The sequence below is a fragment of the Puma concolor genome, chromosome B4 (assembly GCF_028749965.1).
Source record: "Puma concolor isolate L17-30 chromosome B4, mPumCon1.1.hap2, whole genome shotgun sequence".
Taxonomy (NCBI): Eukaryota; Metazoa; Chordata; class Mammalia; order Carnivora; family Felidae; genus Puma; species Puma concolor.
Window position 1 is genome coordinate 32,009,953 of NC_141673.1, and position 13,230 is coordinate 32,023,182.

Genomic DNA, 13,230 nt, shown 5'->3' on the forward strand with positions numbered 1-13,230 from the left:
TTGCTGTAGAGACCTTGTTCAATTAGGCTATATAGTTGAAGAAATTGATAGTTCAAATGAATTGTTTTCCTTTCCTTTTCAGTGGCTATAGCTATGTTAAACTGTTATGTGTTTGTTTTAATCTTTCAGAATCAAGTAAGAGATTTGAAGGAAATGTGTGAATTTCTTAAGAAAGAAAAAGCAGAAGTTGAGCGGAAACTTGGCCATGTTAGAGGGGTGAGTGTGTGAGAATATGACATATATTTGTGTTGATTTTAGCAGTGATAAGCTGGAAATGAAAAACAAAAAAAGTTTGGATACATCAAAACAGTAGTGATATACCTTTACTTACCTGTAGTCTTGGTTTTTATTCTGCAGATCTACAATGTAAAACATCATTAAGCTTTTGTTTGTGTTTCAAATTAATGTATTTTAACATTAACAAGCTGTAACGTGTCACATATAACAAGCATTTTATTTCACCTGGACACCACATCATCTTTTTTCATTGCATTTCCCTTCACACCTTGAAAACCTTTAACTTCTAGGAATCTTCCTTCTGTTCATTAAGGTAACTAACTACTCACTGCTCCTTGGTCCAATTCTAACATTTTGTGACTATTTTTTTATGATTTCCATGGCAACTTCTTAGTGTAATGCTCTGTAAATGTTTCCTAGGTTTTTTATTCTGTTTTTCTTCTAATGTTATTTTGTATTCATTTTTTACAATGAATAAATGCTGTTTTTGAGGCCCAGGCCAAAGATTTAAACCCCTGTTGTTTTCATGTTAGCAAGGGTCACAGATAGAAGCAGTCAATTTTAAAACTTATTCAAGTAATAACATTAAATATGTGACAGATTTGGTGAAAATACGGAGTTGTTATTAGAAAAAAGTATTCAGAACAAATATCTAGCTTGACAGGAACATTCATTTCATAAATAAAAACCTGGGGGTACCTGGGTGGCTCAGTTGGTTAAGAATCCGACTTCCACTCAGGCCATGTTCTCACAATTTATGAGTTTGAGCCCCCTGTCGGGCTCTGTGCTGACAGCTCAGAGCCTGGAGCCTGCTTCAGATTCTGTGTCTCCCTCTCGATCTGCCCCTCCCCTGCTCATGCTCTCTCTCTCTCTTTCTCTCTTCCCAAAAGTAAATAAACATTAATAATTTTTTTAAATGGGTTAATTTGATTTTTAATTATGATAGTATGTATTAAAATTATGTATTATAAGGTTATTCATTATATAGTGTGAATACTGACTAAAATGCAAAAAAAATAAGATTATTTTACTCAACTATTTATTTTATTTTAAAGCATAAGCAGTTGAACTTCCTAATTGGTGACCTATCTCTGTTGATAACTCTACACTAGGTTTTTTTAATTGCAGATGTCTCTTGTATTTATACTGGACAGAAACTGAATTTCTTAATCAGTGGCCATTGTTAGAAAATCACCTCTATTCTGCAATTCAAATTTGGTAACTCATGAGCTCTTTAATGACACAACTCTTCTTTTGTGGGGTTTTTTTTCCCCCCCATGTAAAAAGAATTCTGGTATACTGGAAAGAACATTAGCTAAATCGAGTATTAAGGTTCTTAGCTTTATTCATTTGGAACAGACATCAAATTTAGAGTATTTAAGCTGTTACTCATTAGCTACATGACTAGGAATATCAAATTCTCTGAGTCTTGATTTGCTTGTATGTAAAGTAAGAATTATAATTCCTATTGCATAGGGTTATTGTAATGATAAATTCCATACAAGTTTTGGCTTCAAATGTTAGGAATCAGAAATGAATGTAATAATGAGTGTGTTGTGTTGTTGGTGTTTGATATCATACTCTTTCAGATATTTGATTGAATAAAAAGTTAATATATTCTTTTGTAGTCTGGTAGAAGTGGAAAGACAATTCCAGAACTAGAAAAAACCATTGGTTTAATGAAAAAAGTAGTTGAAAAAGTCCAAAGGGAAAATGAACAGTTGAAAAAAGCATCAGGAGTACTGACCAGTGAAAAAATGGCTAATATTGAGCTGGAAAATGAAAAGTTGAAGGTAATATATTGTCAAGTTGGCTAAAATACAGTGTATACAGTGTGCTCTTGTTTTGTGGTAGATTCCCATGATTCATCGCTTACACAACACCCAGTGCTTATCCCCACAAGTGCCTTCCTCAGTGCTCGTCACCCATTTTCCCCTCTCCCCCTCTTCCCCCTCCCATCAACCATTTGTTCTCTGTATTTAAGAGTCTCTTATGGTTGCCTCCCTCCCTCTCTGTAACTGTTTTTTTACTTCCCTTCCACCATGGTCTTCTGTTAAGTTTCTCAATGTGATAATTTGCATGGAATGTTTCACCATTATAATTTCCATTTTCTTTTAAATTTTTTAAATGTTTATTCATTCTGGGGGGGGGGGGGGGGAGAAAGCAGGGGAGGGGCTGAGAAGGAGGAAGACACAGAATCCAAAGCAGGCTCCAGGCTCTGAGCTGTCAGCACAGAGCCTGACACGGGGCTTGAACTCACAAACCCCGAGATCATGACCTGAGCCGAAGTCAGACGCCCAACTGACTGAGCCACTCAGGCACCCCAACATAATTTCCGTGTTTTAAAGAAAATTTTTAAATATATTCCTGCTATTTAAAACGGTTTTAAGAGATGCAGTAACTGTTTTACATATACAGAAAAACTTGTCGGAGACAAGGCCAAGAGAAATTAGAGTAGCTCCACTCGGGCATTTTATTATTTCAAGACCAATGATTCTCACTCTGGCATTCTCACTCACTAGTGTCTATTTTCAAATATGCAGGTGCCTAAGCCCCCAAGCCTGACATTGATTAGATTCTTTTGGGGTGGGTCCTACCATAGGTGTTGTGATTTTAAGTCATCAGCTCATTCTAATGTGTAGCCAAGGTTGGGAACCTCTGCTCTAGATGACCAGTATGAAAGGGAAAACTTTAATTCTATCAAAAATAATCTCTAAAACTGTTATGGATTAAGTTTTACGAGTTTATAGGATCGTCTTTTATTTCCTTGTTCCGATAATGTATAATTTATCTTTTACTAGGCTGAATTAGAAAAACTTAAAGTTCATCTTGGACGTCAGTTGAGCATGCACTATGAATCCAAGACCAAAGGCACAGAGAAAATTGTTGCTGAAAATGAAAGACTTCGTAAAGAACTTAAAAAAGTATGACTTTCTTTACTGATTATAGTTACTTTTTTATCTTAAGTAATATATCTTTGAAAAAGTGAATGAAAAATTTGATGAGAATGTCTATTCAAAGTAGATATTCAGAGACTTAGGAATTGTATCTTTTTGGCTGCCATCCTTTCACTATGAGGAACATTGAAAATACAAAAATTAAGAAGCAGTATAATGTAGAAGCCACATGTCTGGGAGTCAAATCCTAGCTCTATTACTAACTGGCTGTGGAAACAAGGACAAGCTACCAGCCCCTCTCTAATGCTCAATTTCCTCGTCTATGAAGTTGGGAATCATAAATATCTCTTTCACAGAGCTGCTGTGGGACTTAAGTGAGTTAATATTTGTGCACATGGCCTAGAACAATGATTGGTATAGAGTAAGGAATATATGAAACGGTTATGTTAAATAGTAAGATCCCTTTCTATTTAAGTCGTAAAATATATTCCTTGCCCCAGACAACTAGGTGTTGTTATTTATATGGATGATTCAGTGAATAAACTGAAATTGAGATTTTTTTTTTTTTTTTTTTTTTTTTTTTTTTTTAAATTTTTTTTTTTTTCAACGTTTATTTATTTTTGGGACAGAGAGAGACAGAGCATGAACGGGGGAGGGGCAGAGAGAGAGGGAGACACAGAATCGGAAACAGGCTCCAGGCTCTGAGCCATCAGCCCAGAGCCTGACGCGGGGCTCGAACTCACGGACCGCGAGATCGTGACCTGGCTGAAGTCGGACGCCCAACCGACTGCGCCACCCAGGCGCCCCTGAAATTGAGATTTTTAAACTGGTTACAATAGTATCTGAATATATTGTGAGGCCGTAGTGGTAGTGTGCTTTGCATGGATGTTTACTAGTGGAAATAATTTATGGTACTTACACATAGTTTGTGCTAATAGCTAGGTCTCTCAAATATTGGTCAAAACAAAACCTCTTTTAAGTGTGTTAAGACATTATCCCATTATTCTATAAATACTATGACAAATGTAAAGTAACCAAACAAAACGACAAATTTATTGTTTTTATTTTTTTTAATGTTTTTTGTTTTATTTTTGAGAGAGAGAGAGAGAGAGAGAGAGAGAGAAAGCACGAGTTGGGGAGGAGCCAAGAGCGAGGGAGACACAGAATCTGAAGCAGGTCCAGGCTCTGAGCCATCAGCCCAGAGCCTGATTTGGGGCTCAACTCACAAAACACGAGATCATGACCTGAGCCAAAGTCGATGCTTAACTGACTGAGCCACACAGACACACCAAAAATGACAAACTTAAAGCAACCGCTAGAGTAAAATACTTGCAAATGTATTTTTTTAATGTTTATTTATTTATTGTGAGAAAGAGTACGGGTGCATGAGTGCGGGAGGGGCAGAGAGAGAGAGAGAGAGGGAGAGAGAGAATCACAAGCAGGCTTTGCACTGAAAGTGGGGCTCGATCTTAACAAATCGTGAGCTCATGACCTGAGCCAAAATCAAGAGTTGGACGCTCAAGTGACTGAGCTACCCTATGTGCCCAAAAATGTATTTTTCTAACCTGGTTTACATCATCTGTTGTTCTAATTATTATGATCATACTGCTGTTTTAGAGTAAAGGAAACATTGGATTTTTATTAGAATTTTAATCAGCGTGTAGAGCTCCAGGTTACTATTGTTTTCTAATTTGTGGTGGTAATTTTGAATATATTGCATCTATGAGAACAATATTGTTTTGTCATCATGTACTAATTAGCCTTTAATGATAGGAGACTGAAGCTGCAGAGAAATTGCGGATAGCTAAGAATAATTTAGAGATATTAAATGAGAAGATGACAGTTCAACTAGAAGAGACTGGCAAGAGATTACAGTTGGCAGAAAGTAGAGGTCCACAGCTTGAAGGTGCTGACAGCAAGAGCTGGAAATCAATTGTTGTTACAAGGTAGGAACAAATAATTTATCATTTGCACAAAGTTTAATCAGTTCCAATGCTGCCTTTATTGTTTCAAAAGAATAGGACACCACTCTGATTTAGTTCTTTCCTGATGAACTAGTTGGTTGTTTGCTTTAATAGGATACTTTTGGCAGTGCTAGGACAGAAAAAAAAAAGTGTTTTTTTCTTCCTTCAAACATTTAATGAATGTGGGTGGCAGGATATGGACACACTGGGGCTGGGGCTGGGCTGAGGGTGTTGGAGCTGGGTCCTTGGTTCCTAACACAGTACTGAGAGCACTCAGAATCCACTCCCCCGCTTCCCAGTTCTCTCTTAACTCTGTGAGAAGGCTAGTGCGAGGGGGTAAAAGGAAATAATGTGTGACAGCAGGGAAAAGGGGTCTCTTTTGTCTGCTTGGACCCCAGCTGAGGTGCTCAACCACCGACTCTATCCAGTAGACTTCTTGGTTGGTCCTTTATTTTCTTCTACAATCACACGTAGACTCAGAAGGGATTTTGAGTTACTTTGAGATTTTTTAAGCAGATAATATACTCAGTACATACTACATGCCACACACTCTGCTTCACGTTAGATGTATCTCTAAAAGGCCGACTTTGTCTGGTTCCTGTGGAACCAGGTGGTTTCCATGACTTTGGAATACCTAATTCTCACTGTGACCTTAAATAAATTACATCTCTTCTGTGAGTTCGAGTTTTGTTGTTTTTTTTGATCTATAGAGATGGTCGTCTTTCCTTTTCTGAAAAGGGTTCTGTGAAGCTACAGAAAAGATTATTAATGTGAAAAGGGTTTATAAGCATTTGAGAGGGGTGATACTTAACCATAATTGAAGAGGACTTTGCCTTATACATAATTCGTGTGTTTTTAATCTGTGCACTGTACAGGTAACTGAGCACTGGGTAAGGCCTTCAGTAAACTCCTGAAAAAGTTATGTAAATTATGTAGAATCCACTTGACAGAGTGAAGGCTAATCCCATCTGATCCTTGACCTCAAGAACCTCCCTAAATTCAAAAGAAAAAAAAAAACTTGTTTAAGATCTGCAGCTGGCATTATACACCCACCTCAGTGAAGTGTTTAGAGATCTCTTCTGGGACCCTTGACACATTAGATCTCTCCCATGCTGCAGTCTTCATAGATGTTCTATTTACTCAACAGACCAATGCCATCTGTTGTCATCAGTCCTTATACTGACTGCTAAGACAGGCCGGGTGATGCCGCAGCTATTATATACGGGGTGATCAGAGAAGATTGGGTGGCACTTGAGCAGAGAATTGAATGAAGTGAAGGAGTAAGCTTCTGGTATTTCATCCCTTCGGTGGAGTCTGTCAGGTTAAGAACACTCCTCTCTGATCATGGTTTCTCAGATTTACCAAAAACTGTTTGAGGGGTGCCTGGGTGGCTCAGTCGGTTAAGCGTCTGACTTTGGCTCAGGTCATGATCTCACGGTTAGTGAGTTCAAGCCTCGCGTTGGGCTCTGTGCTGACAGCTCAGAGCCTGGAGCTTGCTTCGGATTCTGTGTCTCATTCTCTCTTCCCCTCCCAACTTGTGCTCTGTCTCTCAAAAATAAATAAATGTAAAAAACAAAAACAAAACCATTTGAATGTATTGAAATAATAATTTCTGTTCCTGGTAATGTCCTTACCTGATTTTGTTGCTAATGCATTCTTTTTCTTTTCTGTGGGAAACTTTGAATATTATAAGCATTGTCTCCCTTTAAGGTGGTATGATATGTTTTTAAAATCATTTTGGCTATGGGGCGCCTGGGTGGCGCAGTCGGTTAAGCGTCCGACTTCAGCCAGGTCACGATCTCGCGGTCCGTGAGTTCGAGCCCCGCGTCGGGCTCTGGGCTGATGGCTCAGAGCCTGGAGCCTGTTTCCGATTCTGTGTCTCCCTCTCTCTCTGCCCCTCCCCCGTTCATGCTCTGTCTCTCTCTGTCCCAAAAATAAATAAATGTTGAAAAAAAAAAAAATTTAAAAAATAAAAATAAAAAAAAAAATCATTTTGGCTCAATGTTTTAAAATTTCCTTTTGGAGTCTAGATTTTTTTAAATTATTGGTCATTTCTTTAAAGGTTACAGATCTATTCAGATTTTGTCATATGCCATTTTCTCACCCATGCTTTTGCATATTTTTCCTCTCCCAATAGTGTCCTTTTGGTTTTGCTCTACCTGGGTACCTTTTTTTGTATGCTTCTATGCAGGTATACATAATAGATGTGTGAACTGCTTAGTTTGTGATCTTTAAGTATATTTCTGAGACTACCCAATAATACAGAATTTGATAATCTGATGAATTGCAGTTTTTTGGTTTGTGACTGAAAAAGAAAAAAAACTAATTGTAATCTTTTTGCTAGTGATCAAACAGGCTCCATCCTTGTTTATAACCTCGGGAAACACCTAAATCCTCTATTTTAATTGGCTTGTTAATTAGGGGTACTTATCCCTTGTTGTCACCTAATGCTAAGTAAATATGCAGCAGTAAAAGATTTGAATAGAAGAAGCAGTGTAAGATACTCTGTTATTTTTAGTGCAATGACTTGAACTGGCTTTTAAATCAATGAATTATTTCCATGTGTACACTATTTTTTCTTTCCTTTTAGAATGTATGAAACCAAGCTGAAAGAATTGGAAACTGACATTGCCAAAAAAACGCAAAACCTTACTGATCTTAAACAGCTTGTAAAACAAGCAACAGAGAGGGAACAAAAAGCTAAGAAATACACTGAAGACCTTGAGCAACAAGCAAGTAATTTTTCTTTATGAGAAAATAATGCATTTCATATCAAGCCACTTCTTGGCATTATCTTATGTATATAAAAATGAACTCTTGGGGCAACTGGGTGGCTCAGTTGGTTAAGTGCCTGACTTCACCTCAGGTCATGGTCTTGCAGTTCGTGAATTCAAGCCCTGCATGGAGCTTCTGCTGTTAGCGCAGAGCCTGGCTTCAGATCCTCTGTTCCCCCTTCTCCCTGCCCCTCGCCTGCTCAAGCTCTCTCAAAAATAAGCATTTAAAAAAATTTTTTTTTAATGGAACTCTTAATTCCTCCCCTAGAAGGCCCTTCTTAAGTGAATGGCACCACCACTCAACCATTTGTTTAAGCCAAAAGCCTTAGATTATCAATTCCTTCTTTCACACCCCATCTTTTTCATTAAATAACATCAGCTCTTATTTTCAAAATAGATTTCAAATTTGACGTCTCCACACCTCCAACACTGTCAGTCTAAGCTATTCTCTCACATGTGAACTGTTAGAATTTCCTAACTGGCCTCCCTGCTTCCACTCTTGCCTTGTTTCACTTTGTCCCTATTCCTGATCTCTTCTCCACATAGCTGAAGAGTCAGCTGTTTAAGTATAAAGAAAATCCTAGCACCCTGTCCTTAGAGTCTTCTGGTGGTTCCCCATTACCCCAGAGTAAAATTCTAAAGTACTCTGCATAGCCTATAAGGACCTATGTGGTCCGGCATCTGGTTTCCTTTCTAGCCTCATCTTTGCTTTCCCTCATTCACACTGACCTTCGAGTCCTCTGAATTGGCCAAACTCAGGCTTTGGGATCTTGCACTTGTTTGCCTCTGTACCGAAATATTTTCATAGCCCCCTAGGTCTCTGATAAAACAGAGGCTCCTCAGACCTTCCTTAGCCCTTCATCTACCTTCCATGGCTCTCCATCCTCTTACCCTGAGTTATTCTTCTTGATAGTCCTTCCTTCCTCTGGCACATTACTATACCCTCAGTGCCTGGGCAAGCAGTACTCAGTAATTATCGAATGATTAGTGAATAGAACACCATAGATAAGTGCTCATATGTGCTTTTGGAAAACCCCACATTCAAGATGCTTTACTGAAAATATGTATCGTTCTAAAACTCTAGTTCCATATCAAACTTTGCTCTCTTTTTATTGTGCCCAAAGATTGAGATTCTCAAACATGTTCCTGAAGGTGCTGAGACAGAGCAGAGCCTTCAACGGGCGCTTCAAGTTCTAAGGTACATTATCTGTTCATATGACTACCATTTAAAAAAAAAAATCTTTTGATATAACCAGGTTTGCTATATCTAGAGATTAGGATTTTTCAAACTTGATGCCTAACAGGCTTATCAGTCTTATTTCATCCTTCTAACGCCAATTACTCTTTTACATAATAGATGCTGAAAAAAAACAAAACAGGGTCAACCAGATCCTAATTTGCCCAGAGGCAAATATTAATTAATGAAAAAAAATGATTTACTTTCTGGATTCTGTGTGGAATACTCCCATGAGGTTTCTCCAACAGGAAAACTCTTAAAAATGATATCAGATCAGACTTTACAAAACAAAGAATTTTCATTTTCTGACCTCAGTTTGAGAATGGTAGCATTACAGTAGTGAGAGTAAATGAATAAATGTTTACCTTTATAACTATCAGCAAGTTATAAGCAGTGCACATCACACAGTTTATAAGAAATACTTGTATTTTATGAAGCAATGTCTGGTTTTTGTTATTGTTTTAATACATAATCATTGTGTTCTAGATTAGCTAATAGACAGCTGGAAAAAGAAAAGGCAGAATTAATCCATCAGTTGGAAGTTAACAAAGACCAAAGTGGAGCTGAAAGCACCATATCCGGTAAAGTATTTTATAACATACTTATAGCATGTGTGCTAACCCAAGTGTTTTAATTAGGGTTTGCCTTTTTTATTTATTCAGATTTTTGATGACTGTCTTCGTATAAAGTCAAATCGCTGGAACAGGTTTTTAGAGCTCTTTGCGTCTTGCAACAATAATGTTCCTATTGAGTCCTTTAAGTTGTTTATAATATTGAGTAGCAGGTGCTCAAGTGTTTTTCTCTTTGTGTTCCATATGGTGTTAACATTTAATCATGATACAATGCTAAGCAATGAATACTAGGTCTCTTGATTCCATTTTCTAAGTATAGGCCCTTTTAAACCCTCTGAACGTTATCTTCTAAATGTTGTCATCTTATTAACTTAAAATTAACTACATATAGTAAACATTGCCTATATTTTTTTATCCTTTTACAAAGTAAAACAAAGTCTAGCCTTCTACATGCTTCTATTCAGAAGTGATTAATCATTCTACTGCTGTGTGCATATGTATACATATATGCATATGTGCATTATGTATACATACACACACAATTAATGGTTGATCCTCATTATTTTCAGATTCTGTATTTGTGAATTCAGCCACTCACTAAAATTTACTTGTAACCCCCAAAACCAGTACTCCTGGTGCTTTTGCAGATACACAGCACTGAAAAATTTAACTTTTGACCCGTGTTTTTCAGATGAGATGCAACAAAATGAAGCTCTGCATTCTTATTTCAGCTCTCATATAGATGAGAGACAGTACGAGGTTAAGGAGACAGTATGAGACAGTACAGCATAGGGTGATAAACTGGTTCTGGAGCCAGTTGGACAGGGTTTAAATCCCAATTCTGACACTTACTAGTGGGGCAGCCTCAGAAGAATCACTTGATACTTCTGAATTTTTTCTGAACAATTTTTTTTAAAACACAACAGAATTGACCAGGGGCGCTCAGTCAGCCACTGGGTGGCTCAGTTGAGCATCCGACTTCAGCTCAGGTCATGATCTCGCGGTCCGTGAGTTTGAGCCCCGCATCAGGCTTTGTGCTTGACAGCTAAGAGCCTGGTGTCTGCTTTGGATTCTTTGTCTCCCTCTCTCTCTGCACCTCCCCCACTAGCACTCTGTCTCTCTCTCTCAAAAATAAACATTAAAAAAAAAAAAAAAAAATTGACCAGGATGAGTTGTTTCCAGGATTTAAAATTTTAATCTATGTGAGATCTGAGTATGTATATGTATGTACGTTTTCCCTATGAGTAACAGTTTAATATTCACTAATTCATCGTTCACGTTGACTTTTTAGAACATCACTGTAAACAAGAATCATTTGTTCATTATGTATATTTGATAGCCTGATGGAAATGGCAAATTCTGTTCCAAAGGATTATACCAATTTATATCTGAACAATCTTGGATTATTTCATACAGCTTTTTCAGTATTCTACCACATATTCTTGTTACTACTGTGTATGAGCTATCTTGTAGGAGTTGTACCAGATACTATGCTAAGTGCTTTAACAAGGATTTCATAACTTTGATAACCCTGTGTGGTGGGTACCATTGTCTTCATTTCACCTGTGATCTTTACCTTAAAGAGGCTAACATGGTCACAACAGCTAGAAAGTGAGAGAAGTAGGATGAAACCTAAATCTGAAACTCCAAAGCCCCTCACTGTTCTCTGCTATTGATGACAGAAACTGTATTACTGCCAAGAAGCAACTAAAAATAGTCAAGTCAGTCTCTCTCAACAGGATCTCTTAAATTTTTTTTTTAATGTTTGTTTATTTTTGAGAAAGAGCATGAGCAGGAAGAAGGGCTGAGAGAGGAGACACAGAATCTGAAGCAGGCTCTAGGCTGAGCAGTCAGCACAGAGCCCAGTGTGGGGCTCAAACCCACAAGCTGTAGGATCGTGACCTGAGCCGAAGCTGGACATTTACCCGACAAGCCACCCAGGTGCCCCACAACAGGATCTCTTATCGCAGCCAGCTTAGTGTACTAGACTAGCACAGTACCAAAGACTTGTTAATACTGTTGACATTAGGCTAGTTCTCTCTAAACCTCACTTTCCTGAGAGGAAATTTCTGAACCCTATATTCTTCATCTATTTAAAGAAGATAGATAAGGATACCTGTTATATTTCAAAGACTGTTAAGGTTCAAAATCAAACCAAAACTGTCTTGGCAATCCTAAAGCACTATTTAAATACAAAGTAGCAACAAGAATATGTGGGAGAATATTGAAAAAGTTGTATGAAATAGTCAAGTATTGTTATTAATTGGTATAATCCTTTAGAACAGAATTCACCATTTCTATCAAGCTGTCAAATATCATTAAGCTAACTTTCTCGGAAGTGCTATACATAATAATCACTTTTGCTGCACTATTTCATTACTAATCTTTGTAACATATAGCATCCCGGTGATTAAGAACCAACTCTATAAAAAATCATTAGCATTTTCTACAAAGGTGAGTGAAATTTTGAAAAATATTTTGCTCTGCTTTCCAAATTAATATGGGTTCTGCTAACTATTCCCAAAGGAAAGGATGAGGAAAATATTTCCTGCCCTTCAACTTATAATTAGGGGACCATTCCAAATGATCCTTAATAGAAATATGCTTCCTATCTCATTCATGAAAATGTCAACTGCCCATTATATTTTCAAACTTGAGCATTACTTTTAAAATTTTACCCTTCAATGGCTGCAAAATATGACCTATGTAGTGTTTAAAGAAAATGGTTCTAGCAAAGAGGGCAATTAAATAAATCCTACATGTCCACTGATTCTCATTATAAAATTAGAGATATGTTAACTCCAGGTGAGGGGGGTGGTAAGAATCTAATAAATTAAAGCCTTTGTGCTCTATTTGTGTACTTAATGTTTTCCAACCACGGTATTTAGGGTGTATTATTCCACACTGCCTACCAAGTTTTTCACGTAGTAATTACACAGTAAATGTGTATTGACCGATACGGAACAGCCAGTACTGTTGGATATCGGGAGCCTTGGCCGATACCCAACTTGGGTTAGAGCCCCTTCCCTAACAAACAGTCTACTTACTCTTTTGCTGTACTTTGAGTACCTAACAATTTTTCCTGGCTCTGTATTTTTTCTCTGGAAAATAATTTCTCCCATGTAAAAATTAAACTGATTCTACACTTTTAATACCTAGCATGTTCCTTTTCTCTTGGTCTGCTACAGAATTACCTGAGAGGTAGCATTACAGTATTCACATCCTGAAAAGTGTTCCAGTCATAAAACGCCATATTTTTCCAGGTTCTGGTTTCATAAGTTTTCTACTTATGTTCTCTAAAATAAATCCTTTGTCAGAGTGGGGAAAAGTGGAGTCTAATTTTTAAAATTTTTTTGGCAGATCTTGATCAACTAACGGAAAAGGTAAAAGATTTAGAGACACAGCTCAAAACCTCAGATACAGAAAAGCAGTATTTGAAGGTAATTAATTTTATCAAATTATAATATTATAAATGTTTTGTGAAAATAGCTGTTAAAAACAAATTTTATGAACACTATGAGTTTTAAGTATGCATCCTAAAAACTCCTG

General features: G+C 37.3%; 1 protein-coding gene across 8 annotated transcripts in view; it reads left to right on the top strand.

The window, feature by feature from the left end:
- Nucleotides 1–13,230, top strand: part of CEP290 (centrosomal protein 290) — a 92,422-nt gene that overhangs the window by 77,414 nt on the left and 1,778 nt on the right. For 5 of the 8 annotated variants that reach the window (XM_086712696.1, XM_086712691.1, XM_086712692.1 and 2 more), the window contains 8 exons: nucleotides 130–216; nucleotides 1,866–2,030; nucleotides 3,039–3,161; nucleotides 4,908–5,080; nucleotides 7,689–7,830; nucleotides 8,997–9,070; nucleotides 9,596–9,690; nucleotides 13,042–13,121. In XM_086712696.1, the coding sequence (XP_086568822.1) occupies nucleotides 130–216; nucleotides 1,866–2,030; nucleotides 3,039–3,161; nucleotides 4,908–5,080; nucleotides 7,689–7,830; nucleotides 8,997–9,070; nucleotides 9,596–9,690; nucleotides 13,042–13,121 (939 nt within the window). Of the gene's footprint in view, nucleotides 1–129; nucleotides 217–357; nucleotides 1,105–1,865; nucleotides 2,031–3,038; nucleotides 3,162–4,907; nucleotides 5,081–7,688; nucleotides 7,835–8,996; nucleotides 9,071–9,595; nucleotides 9,691–13,041; nucleotides 13,122–13,230 lie in introns of those variants that run through there. The other 3 variants (XR_015253450.1, XR_015253449.1, XM_086712695.1) reach the window with 3 other exon arrangements.